General features: G+C 37.8%; 1 protein-coding gene across 5 annotated transcripts in view; it reads right to left on the bottom strand.

The window, feature by feature from the left end:
• Positions 1-17,775, bottom strand: part of KCNC2 (potassium voltage-gated channel subfamily C member 2) — a 186,660-nt gene extending 168,885 nt beyond the window's left edge. For all 5 annotated transcript variants that reach the window (XM_037847890.1, XM_037847892.1, XM_037847893.1 and 2 more), the window contains exons 1-2: positions 17,645-17,775; positions 15,774-16,476 (exon numbers count right to left, since the gene is read on the bottom strand). In XM_037847890.1, the coding sequence (XP_037703818.1) occupies positions 15,774-16,457 (684 nt within the window). In that variant the 5' untranslated portion in view covers positions 16,458-16,476; positions 17,645-17,775. The remainder of the gene's footprint in view (positions 1-15,773; positions 16,477-17,644) is intronic.
• Positions 17,776-20,539: the final 2,764 nt, after the last annotated feature.

Genomic DNA, 20,539 nt, shown 5'->3' with positions numbered 1-20,539 from the left:
CTGCAATAGTCCAGGAAGTTAAGGACAAAAGTCAACAACACGTCAGAATCCAGGAAGGGTTTATACCAATTAAAATGTCTGTTGAGAAGAGTAGCTAAGAAGTGATGTTCATAGCAACTTGAGCCCAAGATCTTGAAATAAAGGGGGTGGGGTTTAGGGAAAATTGACCAGGAATAAAGACATTTAAAAACTCCATAGATCTTAAAAAGTTATGTTGATGTAGGCCTTATTTCTGAGTAGGAGAAAGACATTAGCCAAAAACTAGGCCATCCATTTCAAACAGCGGGAACTACATTGAGAGGGGATCACCATTCCAGGGAACCACAGAGCTCAGGGAAGAATAGGGATTATAGTTGCTTCCCTCAGAGAAGCAGCTGCAGGATGAAGGCACAGAAGCTTTTGGAGAATCACAAGCTTGGAAGCGTACCCTTCCACGTACGAAGCAGTCATAAGGAAAACACTTCTAATGAGTACCTGCTTTACCTACTGTGAGTCCTTACTGTGTGCCAGCCTGTGCCAGGCATCAGTAAATCATTACACAAAAGTGATCTCAGCCTTGTCCATTGCTCTGGATCATTCATTCCCTTCACCACATTCAGAGTACCAGGCAATGGTTTCAGGAATGTCTTCTTAATTCATTTCAACAGAGGGTTCACATCTAGTAAAATTATGGTCAAAGCAATCATGGAGAGTTATCAACTGTTCTCTACCATTTATTGACAAAAAACACAAATCTATCTACCACAATCTCCTGAATTTTCTACCTATTACCCAATGAAAAGAAGAGCTCCTGTCGCTGGCCTAGATATACAAGCATTGGATAGATGCCACTGATTGCAACACTAAAGATGTTGTGCATCAGCCTGCATTTCAGTTTCATATAATAATAGCTACCATTTATAAAGCACCTACCTTATGCCAGGTACTCTACCAAGCACTTCAAACGCATTCTCATTTAATCTCAGAATACCCATTTTCTGGGGACATTCTTTCACAAATAGTGAAAAAAAGACTTGAGAAGTGAAATACATCATCCAAGATCATGCAACTAATATGTGGTAGAGCCATATCCAAACCCAGGACTGTCTGATGCCAAGATATATATTCTCAGCCATTACAGTATACTGCCACCACGGGGGATTTTGCTAGAACATAAGTAGATTATAAGGAAAGTCAGGACAATTCTGAGCCTTATCTGTATTCCAACACTAGGAACAGATCCATCTCCTCATTTATGGATGAGGAAACTGGTATGAGGGGAACACCAGGAGAACTGTAGGATGAGGGTGGGAATAGAATTAGAATCCACAGCAAGAGACAAGTGAAAAAATATCCTGAGGTTTGAGAGTAAAGGTGTCCCTTTCAAATTGACTGCTTCAAATCTCAGTAAGCCATAAACAGACACTTACTGAAGAAAACAAAAGTAAAGAGAAGAAAAGATTGGAAAGTAAAAACAAACAAGAAAAGATAAGAACTGATCTGAATTAGAGCAATGCAATCTAATAAAAGAATGTATAAAACCCAGTAACATGGTAACAAATTTAAAAAGCTGTTGAATATAGTAGTAACAAATTTGACACTGTAAAAAAAAAATGGAATATGAAATGTAGAGGACTTCTTAGGAATTTTTGCAAGAATGCAAAATAAGGAAACACATTGAAATGAAAGATGACAAATATACAACAGTAAATCTCTAACAATAGGTTGACTTTTTTTTAAAAAAAAGAATATGATGCAAAAACATAACCACCTTTCTAGACTCTCTTTCCAAAGCTCTCCCTCAGCCTTCCACTCCCAAGTAACACAGATCTTTCAATTCTTCCAGACCACTTTACAGCCTTCCTCCTCACTAGTTCCCACCTCTCTCCTTTGGCTAACATCTATTCTTTATTTACATTTTAGCTCTAACGTCATATCCTTCCTGGGGCCTTCTTAGACCTATAACCTGTTTAGGGCTCTTAAATGTGCTCACAACACGTAGAACTTCCCTTATTATCTTTTTTCTATACCCTATTATTTATACATACCAGACGAAAATAGCAGGCTTTAGGAAACAAAATTGTTGTATTGAAAAATTCTATACAAGCCAACTTTGATATGTGAATGTGATGGAAAAATATTCTCAGATACATGAAGACCTACAAAATATATCACACTCAAGCCACTACTGAAAAATAAAAATTTTTAAAAATATAGCGTATCACACAAAGGTATTTCCAAGTTGACGCAAAAATGAAGAAACACTGGTGTAAAAGCAACAGTGGTAACTAGTTAAACAGGTATAAATATGTCTTAAAACCATAAGTACAAATTATACTCATATAATAAAAATAAAGATATACAATATATTAGTAATAACTATTAGAAATAAGAAAATGAATTCCCATTTGCATATATGGTAAATCCACAAGTATCTATGAGAACAAACTGAAATAATATATTAAGTCAATAAGATAGCTATGCATATGATTAATATGCAAAAAAATAATAAATTGCTCATATGCCATCAATAACTATTTAAAATGCAATGGATATCAAGAGCCCATTAACCACAGCACTAAACATAAAATACATGGGAATAACTTTTTTAGACAATGTGTAGGACCTATATGAAGTAAACTATGAAATTCTGTTTTGAGATTTGAATAAAATGAAAGAGTAATTATTCCTGACTGCAAAGTTTAAATATTGGCTTAAAACAAACAAACAAACAAAAAAAAACCCTATATATACACCTATGGTCACAATTATCTTAGAGAAAGTAAAAATAAGTAAACATACTAAACTTTTAATAAACTTTGGAGGAAAAAAGAGTCACTTTCTTCTTAGGTATATACTCAATTCTCCAATTTTTCATAAAAAGAGTATTTACTTTTATGATTTAAGAACAGTTTCTATTTTAAATATAAATATTTAGGTACAATGCCCCCTCAACTTAAAATCATAAACTCACTCTACTACTATTGTTTTGAACCTTATAGTCTATTTTATCATTTTGTCTACCATCGCACAATGAGTTTTTCTTAAAAACAGTAGTTTTACCTTATCCTATAATCTACATTGTGTTTTTCTAAGTAAATGCCTTTCTAATTCCCTCTTTTTGCTTGATCACTATACTATATATATGTTTCTTTAAATACCTTTCTCAGTTCTTCTATTTGCCACAGCTCAGAGGGAATGTCTGTACATAATTAGGTTTTAGATGTAATGGTCTTTATTATCGCATTGGTTTGATAAAGTGTATTCCAGATAGCACAGGAAAAAATTCACCTTCAGTTACTTCTGTTTTATTAAATGAAAAGACATAACAACAGTGTGATGAATAGGAAAACCTTTCTTTCTGCTCTCCTTGTCTAGTCTAATTTCCTTGTGACCACAAAATCCATTTTTCAGCATCTTTTATTAGGCCACAGCATCCTTCAGTCAAGGCCCCATTTCCATGTAATTAGCAGAACAATCAGGGTCATCTACTATTGTTAGTCAGGTGCTTCTTCACATAATGGGCACTAGGCCTTTGGCCCCACTGGCAATGTCTCTGTATAAAAATTAAGGCACACTAATATGCAAACATTATTTCAACTTAGTGATGCTACTTTTTTAAGGGAATTTAAGTACCAAAAACATCTGTTACACCATCAAAGTTCATGGTTCTTGCAAATGTATTCTCAGCGGACAGATGACAAATTAAAGTGTCACTCTTGTCCAAGTGATAATTTTCAAGAATTATGTCAATATTAGACTAACAAGTTTCTTATAGCAATGATAAAATCACACACTACACATAGGCTTCCAATTTCCTGATTACAATAGTAGGAAAAAAGTGGAAAAGGAAGTTGAGCTCAAAGAAGGGAAGAAGAAATACTGACTTCGAGTAAACTACTCAAGATTTTGTATGGAAGAAACACAGAGGAATACATCTTTGTATATAAGGGAAAATTGTGGAATTATTCAGATGGGGATAAATCACCGCTGGGAAAATGACCAGGCAGCTGTTCACAAATCTAGGGAACATCCAAAAAAGAAAACAAATAAAATATTTCTCTCTAAACAAGTTCATAACTAGTATGGACAAGAGCCTTAGATGGATACAATCAAATTCTTGTTGCGAAGAGTAAACAACATCTCCTTACCCAAATCACATTTTAAATGATGGAAAAATTACAGAGATAAAAAAAAAAACAGGGAAAGTTGGTATCATTGGACCACAAATATTGAGATACAAAGCAAATGGGATTGGAGTAATGGAGATGTGAGGGAAGGGAAGGAAAGGAGAGGGAGAAAGGGCGGTAACAGGCACTTGGAGAGGGAGCTGACTGGGTAAAACCCCCACTTCCTTTAGTGGCTGGCTACAGAATTTGCCCTCAAGATAAAGCCTGCTCTCTAAATAAAGTAGGGAATCAATAAAAGGAGTCAGTTTCTAGTTAGTGAGGCAAATTTTAAGTGTTAAGTTGAAAACAGACTCTGAAAACCAAGGTGCAGGATAAGTTTATTGACTAAGTGGCACAAGTGGGAGCAGAGCTAAAAGAAAGTGACTGCTCAAAGAAAAGTGGCAGGGAAACAGTTTATATACCTGCGTAAAACAAAGAAAGGTTATAGGGGAACACAAGGGGGAGGCAAGGAGAACGTAAGCTATGTGAGTTGTCTGGGGCAGGGTGTCCTTGGGTACTATAAATCTGCAAAAGCTGCCCAGGCAGAATGTTTGTGTAGGAATGGGCCTCTCTGGTGAAAATAAGCAGACTTGCTGTTCCAGCATGACTTGTTTATCACAGTTCCTCCTTTCCCATAAAGGCAGGGGGTCTTAACCCCACAAAACATTGTTGGTATGTCAGCCTCCCTCAGTTGCTTTTTGTTTCTTCTTCGTAGTCTCCTGAGTGAAAATGGAAGTTTAAGCAAATTAAGATGATCAGTAAAGCTATTTACCGTTCTAACTTCACGTAAGTTACCTTCAGATTTCCTCATATAACAAGGAGAAAAAGAAAAAAGGTAGCTCTATATTGACCAAAATACACTAAAGTTCTCTGTCTCCAAATAACGCTCCCTTCCTTAGACCTTGAAAGGTACCCTGGTTTGCCTACCCACACTGAAGGGAATCCTACATTTCTGCATTTTCTTGCCTATTTACTCCAGAGCACTGTAGCCATCCCCACACTCTCTCAGAGAAGAAAAGACACTTGAGAAGAACCAATAGTATTAAAGAGAAGAACCAAGGTAAACAAACAGAAAAAAATGTCCATAAAAGGACAAGAATTAACCCCAGAAATGAAATAGAATTGTTTTAAATGGTCTAATTCACAGCTTCTGAAAGGTTCACGAAAACATTCTGTCCACTAAAAGAGAATACCCTGATATGGAAAAGGAGCAATCAGAAAATAAGAAAGTTTCTTGGATGTTAGAAACACGTTGCCAAATGGAAGAGTCAATAATAAGACATTCAGAAAGTAACATGCAAACTTGAGAGGGTTTAGAAGGTGTCAAAGAATACTTGATAATTATGTGGGTATTGAAAGATAATGGAATTATTAATTAACTCAAGGAGGAAAGGGCATGTCACAAGCTGGGGAAAAAGCATATGCCAAGGCACAACAATGTGAATAGATCTCTTTAAATTCAGAAATGGCAAAAAAGTGTCTTGTGACTGCAGCGTATTTTTGGTGGTGGATATTTAAGGGGTATGAATAAGAGCATAGATAGGGGCCAGATTCTGAAGAACCATGCAAAGGAATGTGAATTTTAATATACAGACAAAGAAAAGGGATAAAGAGCTTTTTTTTTTTTTTTTTTTTTCCTTCTCAGCAAGAAAATGTCATGGTAGATTTGTGTTTTAGAAGAAATTTCTCGGCTTGCATATGAAATCACCATCTTCCCAGTTTAAATCCTTTCAATACCTCTCAAGTTTTTCTCCTGCCTTTGCTACATCCTATTCCTTCTGGAACAGCTATTACTCCAAATTCCATGGCATGGAAGGTTCTGTCAAGCCTTTACATTTGAACACTTCTTTGTTGACCTACAACCCCAACCCCTGGATCACCAGAATATACTTACCTGCTTTCTGTAAATTAATCAAAATGTCATTTCCCTTGTGTAGGAGAGTTGGTCCCTTGCTAGTCTGTGTGTCCGTCAACCCTACACCAGTAACTCTATTATAGTGTTTAATGCATTATTTTGTAACTGTGGACTTACAATTCTTCTTTTGCAACAGAATATAACCATCTTGAAGGCAAATACCAAATTTTAATCTTTTTTGTATTCTTGTAACTAATCTAGTGCCTGATCAATAGTTGAAGCTCAATGATTGTCAGTGGAAAGAATCAAGGCACAGTTATTCTTTCATCTTTGTGCTGGGTTATCTTCCATTTGGCTTAACTGAGAGAAATGTACTAATGATGACAATAACACTATTTCATCAAACAATGAAGGCAATCCAAGGAAGAGGAACCACAAAATGTTGTTGATAAAGAAACCCAGCATTAAAACACAATGCCAGTGCTCTGACAGCTGCACCTACTTCTAGAAAACAACTGTAAGCAAGGGACAAGCTGAAAAGGAGAAATTAGAGATGAAATCAATCAATCATACATAAGTAGAAAAAGAGACAGATTTGAAAACATTCCCTACATTAATTTTTTTATAGAACTGTTGACATGCACATGCTACAACTAAAACTTGAACAGCAGCTAAGACTCAAAAGAAAACTAGGCAACAGGCAATCAATGATAAATTTTTTGCATCAAAGCTAATCATTCTTAATGTTATTAAAGTCTATTAGTAAGCTAAAATAAATTTGATTTCACAAGTTAGCTTGAATTCTATATCACTAGCATTTTACTCTAGGTATCAAAGTACAAGCAACACAATTATGAACCTGGGAATTAAACATAAGCTCACAAATTAAGCATAAGCTCACAAAATTGTTCAACTTTGACCCACTCATTTTATGACTGTGATAGCTTCACTCAAGATGACAATAAAGTTCAAATAGCTTAAAAAAATGAAAGGCTACTTCCTACTTTAGATTCTGTTTGCACAGACAGTGGCTAGTTAAGACACTGTCCATTTTCCATGCAATCTGTAAGAAAGACAGGTTTCATTAAGCATATTCTAATAACTTTCAAAATTTACCATCATTGTTCATCCCTAAGAAGTCTCATAAAGAGAAGCTGGACAATTTAAATGATAAATTTCACTCTTTAAACTCTATTGTTCTGCTTTCCTAAATACCAATTTTATTAATTTTATCCAAAATTAATATGTTGAAATCAGTACAGGAGCTTACTTTGCTATTATTGCTATGCCATTGTTTCCAATACAATTATTATGCAAACATCATTTTATGCTAACACAATAAACATAAAATTATCAAGATAAGGAACCCCATATCAATTTCTCTTGTGTGATCTGCAAATACAGATACAAATTTTACATAAGTTCTGAAAAAGCATGACTCTTTCATTGAACCCAGTCTGAAAAGCTGCTCAAAAAATAACTTTATATTAATCCAAATAGTTTCTCTTAAACATAAAACATAAACATGTAGTTTTATATTTAGTCAACACTATTATTTGAATATATTGAAAATATTATTTAAAATCACTTTATTTTATAAAAGATATATTTGCTTTTTCTCATCTACTGAACAACTTATAAATTTTAGACAAAATATTTATGTACAGTAAAAGAATGTCTGTGGCCATAGTTGGTCCTTTTTTTTTTATCTCTGAGTCTCTCTCCATAAAGACAACTCAAAAAAAAAAAAAAAAAAAAAATTAAAACCTTTCCTTGTTGAGACTATGCTCAGAAGACCTGTGAAGAAAGTCTATCTTGGGCTTTGCTTCAATTTTTTAAAGATGGCAACAATGCTGTCAGATACATGAAGAATGGCAAAGCTCTAAAATCTGATAGCAAACCCATTGGGGTCTTCAAACAGGGAATGAAGACACTAAGGTGGAGTCTTCATGGAATTTTTTAACACTTGGAGCACTGAGGAAATTTCAGAAGATTACAAAGATGCCACTACCATTATCAATTTTGAGGAAAGGCCAATCAAGTGACTGTGACAATCACAGTATTTTTTTCCTTATAATACCAGCAGCATGTTGGCCCAAATCCCCTGCTTTGATTCCTTAAAATACATTCTCTCAAACATTCCCAAAATTATAATACTGTTTTACATCCTATCACAGGGCAGTAAACCCTGCCTTCAGCTGACTGTCCTTTAAGGAAAGATGGAGGGAAAAGTTTTTCTGTGCCTTATTTCCAACCATACAACATCATCTAATCTCATTTGCAGATCTCAACTGTAACAGCTCTAATTATGTTTCACTCCTCTAATTTACCAGTTATCCCTAGATAATCCCACCATGAGTTGGTTAATTACATTCGAGAAGTTAGTACATCACCCATCACCAATAAGTAAACCAGGATTACAGGTTTTAAAAACCCAAATACAATATATCAAGCAAATAGAAAAACATATTCCCAAAGACATGCACAGGCACACACACACACACACATATACACACACAAGGGCACCGAGGAAGACAAGTAATATATTTTAATGTCTAAATATCTCCTATAGCTTACTGAACATGATTCAGCTTGAGAGCTAAGGCTTCTGTGAATCCTTTCACTGAGAATGTAAATCAAAGTAAAAATAAGAGTAAGCATATAGCGGGAATGAGGCTGTAAAGGTAGTAGAACTGTAAGATGTAGAGCTGGTGGAGAGGGCACGCCAAAAAAGGGAATGATGGAAGGCTGCATTTGGTGAGGGATCTGGAAATAAAGTGAATGACTAAAGCAGCGGCAATTTCTCTGTTACTGGTGAACAGTAGGACATGCAAGAGGGTGTACCTTAGCCTAACTATTCCTAACATGTTGCTGCTTCCCAAGAGCTGAAATCTGTATTAAAGACCATCCACCCTAAGCAATTGAGAATGAATGGGAAGAGCACTGGACCAGATATCAGAAGATCTGAATTCCAGTTCTACTGCTAGCACTAAAATAGCACTGTAGAGGCAAATATGCCAGATGATAGCTAGTATCCTTCCAATTCTAAGTTTCAGAACACCGAAAGTCTGTTTTATATACCAGGCACTGATTTCATTCAAATAGTATATATTTTGAAAATATGTATTACACACACATACACACACACATGTTCTCAATCAAAACTTATATATTTCATTGCTTATCCTTATCAAAAATTCTATAAACACATTCCTTGATATATCTGTGTTATGACAATATAGATCTTCTTTTTGTTTACATATGCATTTCCTGAAATAGAACTAGTTTTACAAAAGAGAAATATGAAACACTATATAAAATAAATATTCACATTCATTTTGAAAAAGTCTTCATTAACAAGCACATTAAAAATATAAATTTATGAAGCATGCTAGACAACATACTATTCTGCTTGTTCAGATAGAATAGACGATGAAAGAGATTAGAGCTGAATAATTTGACACTATTTTGTAAACACTGAAATGTGTCAGGCATATCTGTAAATCCTCAAGTGAATAAGACTTTCCCTTCTATATAAAAAATGGGATGTGGAAAAGGATGGTGTCATGACAAGACACTTTTCAAATGGAAATAAAATGGAGATTATCTAATTAGTTACCCTTGTGGGTGGATGGATATACACCTGCACTGAATTTTAGGCTTAGGAAACGACAGAGCTGATCATCTTTATGGGTTGCCACAGCAAAATGATTTCCTGAGATCAATATGTGGTTGAGAGAAAGCTGTTTTCAATGGAAACAGGAAGCCAGGAGCTAACCTGTTTCTATGGTAACCAGAGCAGGAGCTGTAGAAAAAAAGGGCAGAAAGTTACAAATGCAAAAAAAAAAAAAAAAAAAAAAAGCAAAAAATAAAACAAAAAATACTCAGTTCTGGCTTATCATATTACTGTGATGACCCTTAGAGTAGAAGCACAGTGGGCACAGCGTGTTGTCCCTGGTTCCTAGGGTCTTTAACAATAATTATCCTTATTTTTACTCTAAATCCCAAAATCTTACAGTTGGAAGAAAGTTTGGACTATCAAGCCCAATGTGTCATCTCATTTTATTTTATGAGAAAAAAGGCAAAAGAATTAAACCTCAGATTAAGTATATTCTCCAGGTTTACGATATAGGTCTCATAGTCACAATTCAGGCTTTTTTCCAGTGTTGTTTCCATATATTCTCAACTCCTACTCTTGTCTCCTCCCAACACCTACATTTTATTTACTTTCAGTGAAAATATTGATTACTCAGTATTAAAATTAATTACCACCTTTCAACCTATAAGGAAAGCAAAACACGGTGCTATTCTGTCATAAAAATAGCTCGACTGCACTTCTGAAATGAAAATCCCTTCAAACATCAAACAAAACTGAATTGTTTATATAATACATTGCTGGTTATTCGTTTAAACTATTTGCCACTATTTTTCCTCCTGGAGATCCTGTGATTATCTTTTACCAGTTCTTTAGTGTCTTATATTATTTCATTTAGACATATTTTTAAATGTTGCCATAATAAAAGGGATATATGACTCAGAAGTTCAAAACCTGAACTTTATTTGTAGTAATAAAAATAAGTGGTAATGATATACACTTTCAGATGGAAAAGGTTGATCTGCATTTTTACATAAACCTACACATTTTCTTGCCTTCAGTTGCTTTGAAAATGAGCTTCTCGACTGAGAAGAAAATTTCCTTTTCTCTCAATTAATTTTGCAAACCCAGGTCTACAAATAAGTTCTTAGCATAACATTACAGAAAAAAAGAACATACCTAATCTGTCCAATTAAATTCACTTTTGCCATGCCTAAGGCTCAGCAATGGACCAGATCCTCAGTGTTTGTTCAATCACACTGATTCTTTTAATGACATATTGAATCAGGTACTCTGATAACATCCAATGTTCAAAATGTAAGCATAAAATTAAACTTATTTATGAATTGTACAATTAAGTAGCCTGGAAAAGATCAAAATACCCTTAGAAGCTTATCTGACAACTGCAAACATCAGACAATTAGAGTAGACATTTTTCAGGGCTCTGAGCTTGGGTTTGCATTGTCAAATGGTTGACCATGACTTTTAATTAATATGGAAGGGATGAAGATATGGGCCACAACCCCTAGTTGTGCTTTAAGTATAGCTTCCACCATATTCTCTAAAAATATTGTAAAGATAGAGCCCATATATCAGTTTGAAAATGGCAAAAAGAGAAAAAACAAGGTTAAAAAACCAAACCCTTTCATAATCAAATAATGGCTAGCAATATACAAAAACCATGATTTCTAAAAGGAATATTTTCCTGTATGTATGCATTACTGGTTCCATGTGACATTTTTTGAATAAAATGTATCATTAAAACCTCTTGGATTTTGTTTGATGCTTTTATTGCACTGTTTTTAAATTTAATAGATAAATTTCTTTATTTAGGGGAAGGGACAATATCCTCTCTCCGCCTTCCCAGTATCTTGCATAGTTTCTGGTCTATGGTGGCTGCATAATCAGTATTCACTGAGTAAATGAACCTCCTAAAAATTTTAATAACTGATGACTATATTTTATGAATAACCCATTATTTGACCATTAATTCTTTTAATTAGAACAATGATTCAAAACAAGAATTAATACAGTTTTCTTCCATCTTAATATAATATGTGGCTCAATTTGTCCTTATCTTATTTTTTTTAAACTAAAAATTGCACTTAATGCCAGAAAATAGTTACATAAATCATTTCCTTCTTGTTTTATTTTGTAGTTTGGGTGAGAAGAAAAAGTAGTCCATAAAAAGTAAATTAGATATTTGCAAATATGGGTCCAATTTGAGATAATGAAATTTAAATTTTAGTGATTTTTAAGTAGTATATTTTAGAAGTGCTGCAAAAAAAAATCTGAAATGTTAATAAAGTGAATATTTTCAAGGATATAAAATGATGGATTTGCCATCACAATCCATGTATGATTCAAGATTATCTGCACAATGATGGTATACTAAATAAAGGTTTTAAAACACATATATGAGGTGACCTAGATCTACACCAAGAAGCCAGCATATTAATAGGATTCCATGGCAGCTATTTCTTTATTTGCTTTTCCAAAATATCCTTGAAAGAAAAAAAAAAAACATGTATCAGGTAATCAAAGATATACATAAATCACCAAGGAAGAAGCATACTCTAAAATAAAACTGAATTCAATCACCCTCCTTCCCCACCCCACCCACATCCGCCACAAAAGAAGAAGAGGGAGAAGAGAAACTTATAACTGCACTTAACTCTTTCTGTTGGAAATAAATTCTTTGACATATCATTTGATTCTAGTATTTTGTTTTTATATTATTTTTTAAAGAAACTTCTAAAACATCCAAAAGTTTTATAAAAGAATTTCTGCTTGGTGACTTCCCACTTATTTATGTTATAGTATCTTCAGAGGAAGTCACATACAATCTTCATTTGCTTCTAAAACTTAAACATCAAATTGGAATTATGCAATGCATAAGATTTTCACAAACATATCTATGCACCACTGCTTTTTGCTATTTGTAAATATCACTGATGATATCAATAGCATAATATCTCCCTTTCTTTCCTGATCTCATTTTCCCCACAGGTTTCCTTAACAACCTATATTTGAAGTTTTATAAATTTCCTTTTGGAATAATAATTCATGGCATAAGTATAAAACATAAGCTTGCTTACCAAATTAATTAGGACAATTTAGAGTTGTCAAATACATATTTACATCATAAATTAAAAGCAATAGAGGAGGGTGGCATGCCAACCAAAACCAAAGGTAAAAAATACAGTGTTGCAAAATTCAAATAATTATCCAGTTCCTCTCACTGTTGTTTCAGTCTGCCAATTTAGATCATGAAAGCTAGAAATAAAGCACATCTATTACATAATTAAGTCAATCTCTCCAACACTGGAAAAGATAAAGAAAATGATGAAAGCAGACATAACAAATTGAAAAAGGAATTCAGACAGTTAAAATTGTTCAACTCAGGTGTATCAATAAAAGATGAACTAATGCAAAAAGAAAAAAGTAGGTGTCTTTATGAAAGTTTAAATACTTAATTTCTATTAAGAATGAGACCTGTGTCAGCAAGGTTACAGTTGAAGCAAACCACTTGATAATTGATCTATGTCTCCTAGAATTACACTCATGCAAAATATAATTTCATCTTGTGGCCTCCCATTATAATTCTATTTATAAAACTAACATTAAGTAAAGCCATCATCTGAACAATAAGTGTTAATATAAAAATATTAAATAACACTTAAATAGAATGGTGATTTCTGGTTACATTTCTTAGGAAATCCCTAGTAATTTAAAAAAAGATTTCCCTGAAGACAAGGCCCACAAATGTTAGCCCATATAAAAGAAATTAAAACATTAAATGCCAATTGGTCAATAATGATGCAAAGCTAAAACAGGGCTTATTTTAAGAAGTTAACTCAAGTCCTATAATTTTAGTCCCATGTTCCGAAGTGTTGGAATACACATATTTTTAAAAAGTCATAGATGACCTTGAAAAGTTGAAATTCTAGCGAATGTCTCATGCTGCATTAAATCTCAAGAGCAATAAGGATCTTCAGAGATTTTACAAGACAGTCAGTTATAATCAGTGGTTGTGGTGAAAGGGCCTGAGAGGCATGCCATGAGACCTCTGGAATAATTTTGGCTCTGCTATTCACTTGCTATATGACCTTGGTCATCACTTAGCATTTGCAGTCTTTGGGTTCCTCATCTATCAAATAAAGGGTCCTACCCAGGTGACCTCAAAGAAATTTTCCAGGTCTATGATTCTTAACTGATTCAGCTTCTAATTGCTCTTTGACCTTGTGTAAATCTCTAAATTTGTATTCTTTCCTCACTTAAAATGAATTGCAGGTCAAATTCTCAATCTTATTACAATCTTAGAAAGATTTAATGAAAAAAAAAAAAAAAAACTATTTTCAGGTCAATAGTCTACCTTTTGACCAAGAATCAACAGAATGAAATTCCAGAACAATGATAAAAATTGAATACCTCCTTAAAGTTTTGCTATGCAATCTGGCTACAATAATATGTAATACATTATCACGAAAAAAGGTAATAAAACATTCTGCTTTCTTTATAGAACATTATCTGGGGAAGAAAAAAAAATTAAGGCTGGAAAACAAATGCAGATGATCTTTGAAGTCACCAAGTGAAAAGAGCACTGTGGAACTCAGCTGGAATTCAAAACACACAGACGTAATGGTAATGAGCCTGTGATTTAATTTAAATAAATATGCACTTTTTTTTTGAATGCCAACTCTTGTTGAATTTATAGAAGGGTCTTAGAAGAAAGACTTCATAGCTGAAGTTATTAACTCTATATTCTATATGTAAATGTGAACATGCTACAATTTGAATACCAAATCCAAGAAAATAATAACATAAACTGTCTTTTATATTCTATTTCAAATTGGAAAGAAAACACATCCTCAGTTTTCCAAAATGATATCAGAAGCACATCTTCTGACTACCTACCTGGTTTTCAGCAGCATTTGAAACAAATTAGTAGATAGACAGCTGCACAATAACTCAGAGGCAAAGACTGCTGACATGTAGAAGAAGACAATAATGAGGAGGGAGCCAGAATGAAGCTTGGAGAATTCCCATTCTGCCCAGGGGGTGCTTTTTCTGAGTTCTGGGTATCAGAAGCAAACCAGACACAGGCAGTTGCAAAGATTTAACTAAATACAGTATTTGCTTCTCACATATAATTAAAAACCATTTACATACTGCATAATTTTTGGTTATTTATATTTCTTTTACTTCCTTTAGATTGGAGGAACCACTATTGGTTACTTCTATGGACCTTTCATTGGATTTTGAAGAATTAATTGGGAGTGTCAAAGAATAATTCAAACTGTTGCTGAAGCTAGAAACTGAAAAGAAAAATTGAAGCTGAGGTCACAGTGTAAAGAGTTCAGTAAAGTTTGTTACAATCTAATGTACTCAAATTTAGAGAACTGGAATAAAATAAAATCACCAAAGTGATTGGTTCACATTTAATCTTTAAAGAAGAGAGATGCAGCCTAAGGGAAAAGGCACCAGATGTCAAAATTCAGTGTGCAACTGGGCCCTCTGGTCAACTCCCAGACAAACAATCCCAGCATTCTTCTCCCTTGCCTGGGGGCAGACCCAACCAGCAATCAGGAGATTCTATTTACAAAATGAACCTCCTGACCACCACCCACCACACACACAGGCACACACACATGCACACGCACTGACACACACACATATTCCATTTCCCCTTCCTTTGTGCTTAGAATAGATCCCTAATTGGAGCCACTGCTCTGGGTGAGTTAGATTTGAAGGAGTGTCAGGCCCCATGAAAAAGTCGGGTTGACCAGGAGACCAGAAGAGACATCAGAGCTAACAGAAAAGTCGGAACATAAGAATGAGGAAAATGCAAGAGGAAGTGTGAAAGCCAGATCAGAACAAGGTCCCAGACAGAGTAGAACAAAAAAGTTGAAATTTGCCCTTTAGGTCCCATCTGCTGAAGAAAAACACAGTTTGAGTTGAGAGGAAGGGAGAAGGGGTGTGGGAGGTAGGGATGGGAGCCAGTGGGAGCCAGTGACCCTGGATTTCAACTGCCCAGATGGGCCTTTAACCTCACAGCTGGGAAACCCCTGCTCTCTTCCCTTGCACGCCCATCCCAGAGGTCCCAGGTGGGAATCAACAGCAAGGGATTTGGGAGAAGTTGGAGCAGCAGGGAAGAGATTGATTCTGGCCTTACCCTGGCAGCTCTGGACGAATAGGGGTCCTCAAAGAGGGCCCACATGCGGGGCTGCATCCTCTTCCAACGGCCAGCCTTGCCGTCGGGGCCCCCCAGCCCCGCCGCGTCCTCGATGCCCAGCCTCTTGGCCGCCAGGTCCTCGTCGTCGCCGGGGTCGCCGCCGATGAGGTCGGGGGTCTCGAAGATGTCGAGCGCCTCCTCGGCGTCGCGGTGCTGCCTGTAGGTCATCCAGCAGCAGGGCTCCACGTCAGTCTCGTCGATGCCCCAGAAGGCCAGCTCTTCCTCGAAGAGCGGCCCGCACACGTCGGCGGGGCAGTGCAGCTTGCCGGTGCGGTAGTAGTTGAGCACATAAGCGAAGACTCCCGGGTGCCGGTCGAAGAAGAACTCGCGACCGCCGGCGGGGTGGTCACCGCCGCCGCCGCGGGGGCTGCAGTTGCCTGCGCCGCCCTCGAAGCAGCCACCCGGGCCCGGGGGCAGCGAAGGCGGCCGTGGCTGCGGCGAGAGCGGAGGGGGCGACGGCTGCGGCTTGTCGCCCGCCGCGGTCGGGCAATCGCCGTGGGGCTCGGAAGCTGCGAGCAAGGCCAGGCGCGTCCCGGGTAGGGTCTTGAGGGTGCTGCGGTAGGTTTCGTGCCGGGTGCCCCCAACATTGAGGATCACCCTCTCGTTGTTCTCGATCTTGCCCATCGCTGTGGTTCAGACATGACTGGGGGGAAGAGAAAAGATCTTGGCTGTCAGAGCCGTCCCACTACCCACCCACCCCCAATCCATCAGCCTCAAGATGCAGGATGGGCAGATGGTTAAGGGGCGAGGGGACCCTCCCAGGAGATCAGTGAACAGTCCTGTCCCCACCTCTTGCATCACATCTTTCTCAGGTTTTCTAAGAACTAACAAGATTGCAGTCCAAGTCTTTCTTACCCTTCCTTGACACTTTTTTCCCTTGCCTTGCACCCTCCTCTCTTTGCTCTAATTTAATCTCCTCTTTCATCTTTACACCCTGCACTCTCCGTTGCTTCAATCCTCTCTCTAGTCTAACCTGCTGCAAGCCCCATACCACTCCTCTCTAGCTCCTAATCCCCCACTCTCCCTCTCCGCTGACCTCCTCTTTCCCCTCCCCTTTTACCTCTTTACCACCCTCCTAACCTCCCTCTCCCCCTCCCACCCCCCTTCCCTGGCCTGGATCTAATTCCCTTAGGCTTGGAGTTCTCTTCCATAAGTCCACTTGGCGATGTTGGGTAGGAGCCCGCTGGACTGGGTGCCGCGATTGCACGCGGGGACCCTCCATCAACCCTGGACGGCTCGCTGCTCCCTAGCGCTGGGGCAGTGCCCTTTGCGCCACCTCTTCTCTGCTCACCTCTACTCTCCCCCTCGCGGACCAGGCAAAAGGACTGAAAACAGAAGTCAGAGCAAAAAAGTCTCCCTGCTGTTGCCTTTCACCAAGGAGACCTCCAACTAATTTCCTGATCCAATTTCCTTTTCACATTACTATTGTAGTAGTTGTTGTTATTCGTGTTATTTTTATTACTTGAGACTGGAAACGACTGACTAGGATCCATCTTTGAGAACAGAAGTAATCAATGAATCCCATCCCACCCATCCCCCCTTCCCAAAAAGAACAAACGCCTTGGGGTGCGGGGAGGGGGGTTTGCTTTCTAGGAGGGGCGAGGCCCAGGGAAAAGCCGCCGGAGGCACACCCCCTGGATCTTGGACTGGAAGTCAAAACTGAGAAGGTCCGGGTCTCTACCTCTCCCAGCCACGTCTCCCCGCGGCTTCACCTTTACATTCCCTCTGCTGAACGGCGGGGCGGACGCCTGCCTGCAGGGTCGGCGTGCCCTTCCCGGAAAATCATCCCCTTTTCCCCCACGTCCAGGTACCTTAACGAGACCGAGAGAAAGGTGGTTCTGCTTTGGTTTCCGAGTGGACGAGGTTCTCTGGGCAGCCTGACTGAGTCCCGACGCACAGCGGAGCCGCCCTTCGACGAGAAACTACTTGTTGGCGTTTTCCGGGTTCAGGTGGTTGAGCCGCCGCTCCGGGCGCTAGGATCGGGGAGACAAACCCCGCAGGCCGCCGGCTGCGCTCCACGCTCTCATTCTGCGAGCTGCGAGCTCGCCTGGCGCCAGCCTCCGCGCCCAAAGTCACCATCGCGCCGGGCTGGGCAAACCATGGAGCTCCGGGCGGGTCCTGCCGGCACTCTCCGACCCCGCCGGGAGCTGGCGGATCCACTGGCCGCGGCGTGAAGCGGAGGCTGGCGGGAGGTCAGGGGAGCTCACCCGGTTGAAGGTGAAGTCGCTGTGCCCGGATTCCACCCTGCAGATTTTGTCTCTCCAGAAAGCAGACGCTGCTGGAGCTGTCCCTTCAGCCTCCCGCTGCCATCCGAAGCACAGAGCTCCGGGAAGGGTGGGTGGGTGAGTCTGGAGAAGCTCTGTTGTACCAACCAGGTTCTTATGTTTCTCTAACGTGAGGCACTGTCCCCACCCTCTCTGGAGGTTCGGCCTGCCTTATTTACACCCCACTCCCCACGCGCCTTTTTCTCTCCACTGCTCCCCCTTCCCAACAAGTGAGAAAGAAAATAGAAGACCAATTGCATTTTTTTTTTAATGACAGCTGATGGTAAAGAGGTCTGCCTACAGGTGACAACAGTCTTGTTTCACATGTCTTATTCAGGGCTCTGGTTTGCTCTTTTCAGTCAAATGTAGGTCTCTAGCCACTACATAACGATTATATAAAGCAAAACTAGTTTTAAAAATGTATTCCAGAGACATAATGCTCTAGCAATTAAAAAGTCAGATTTCTTTGTCAGATGCTAGAGATGGGTAATAGATACCTAAGTATCAAAGGCCGAGGTTTTAATTGGGCCTCACAACCAAACTGTGTGTGTGTATGTTTGTGTTGGAAGGAAGGAAGGAAGGAAGGAAGGAAGGAAGGAAGGAAAAGAATATGAAGGAAGAGGGATCATATTCCATAGGCATAGTTTGTTAGAATTGTAGTACACTAAACAGGGAAAAAGAAACCACCAGGTTGTATATGGGAGGAGGTATCTTTGAAAATCAGATATTGACATTGACACTATGGTTTGGAAAGATCAGGACTTATGAGCCAGTAATAAGAAAGGTTTAGCAATATAAAGGACTGCAAGGTGGGAATGACATATGAACAATTCACTAAAGAAATCACCTATCTGTTGCATTAGTAAATAATCAAAATGAAAAACCAAAAGTTCTTTGGAAGGTCATTGAGATCTAAGAAAGATGTGCAAGAAAATACGGTGTTACACATGTATAAGAATATACTGGCAACATGACAATATATGTGCAATGATAACATAAGTAGCAATTATATGGGTCCAACTTTGTGAAAATATAAATTTGATCTGTTAACACATTCAAAAAAGTGTAAGGCATAAATACTGAGACTGATATTAGTTTTGTACAATTATCAATCACTGGGGACTTTCCAAAAATAACAGTGATAGTAAATTTCCATTTCCAGAAAAATTACAAAGTAAAAGTATAATCAAGTTCTAGCATACATTCTCATATCGTCTAGTATTGTGTGGTTCCTTACAAGGCTTAATACTGTAAATTCAACAGGGCAAAAAAAGCATAGGGTTTGCTTTAAAATAAATTAATAACAATGATTATAGTGATAACAGAAGCATTTATACTAGATAACATTTATTGAGCTCTTACTATGTGCAAGACCCTTTGCCCAAAAATATCCCTTTTAATTTAAATGAAGGAAACATTCACATTAAATTACAAAATTCTAGAGAAACAACTGATGAATATGGCAAGAATCAAAAAAAGAGAACATGTAGTTTCATTACTTTAAATTTTGTATTATAAAGAAACCAAAAGGAAGGGGATAATGATACAAAGGACTCATGGGAGAAATGAAAAAGCAAAAATAAAATGAATCAACATGAGTCTAAGATTATAAAAGCTAGACATAATAGTGCTGATAGGAAGAGCATCTTTTAGAACTCAAAATTGTGATCCATAAAGGATTAGATGTGAGATTAGAGAGCAATCAGGTATACTTAAAATAATGTGGGAAGACAAGATGAGATGTGCATCTCAATGGAGAATTGATATATAAAGCAATGAATGAAATATAGTCTCTTCTATTATTTTTTTTTGGCCAATATAAGTGGAGAAGATCCTAAGAAAACTAGCAAGTCTTCATTATGTAAGATAGGAGAGAACAGAAAACTCTCCAGCCAACTAACTCTACTGATCCTGCTGTAAAAAATAGATAAAAGTGAAAAGAAAGCAAAGCTTTGAAAGATGGCATTATAAAAATGAAGAGGGAAAAAAACATTTGGGGTTTCTTTTGTTGTTCTGTGTGGAGCAAGGATTTAAAAGACTTTGTGGACATTACCCCTTGCAGCTGAAATGCTGCTTCCTTTAAATTCTTGAGTCAGCTTCACAGAAGGCTATAGGAACTGAGCCCTATATTAGCACCAGAAATGTGGAATGATCTCATGAAGCCACATCGTGACTGTCAGAATGACATACTTGTGAAATTTGGACAAGTTAACTCTTCTATAGTACAGGATACAGATTTTTAACCCTCAAAAAAGGTACTATATTCATAAAAGTGAACCTTCTGCAGTAGATTAAAAAATAGCCACAATTTTCCATCCCTCCCTATAGGCATACCCTGTTATAATGTGATTTTGCAGCTTCTCTCATCAAATCTGTTTCTCTACCCCTTGAAACTGTGCTGGGTCTTGTGACTTTCTTTGGCCAATAGAGTGGAGTGGAAGT

Source organism: Choloepus didactylus, chromosome 8, assembly GCF_015220235.1.
Source record: "Choloepus didactylus isolate mChoDid1 chromosome 8, mChoDid1.pri, whole genome shotgun sequence".
In the NCBI taxonomy this organism is placed as follows: Eukaryota; Metazoa; Chordata; class Mammalia; order Pilosa; family Megalonychidae; genus Choloepus; species Choloepus didactylus.
Note: the sequence above shows the minus strand (reverse complement) of the source record. Positions and strands in the feature narration are given on the sequence as shown.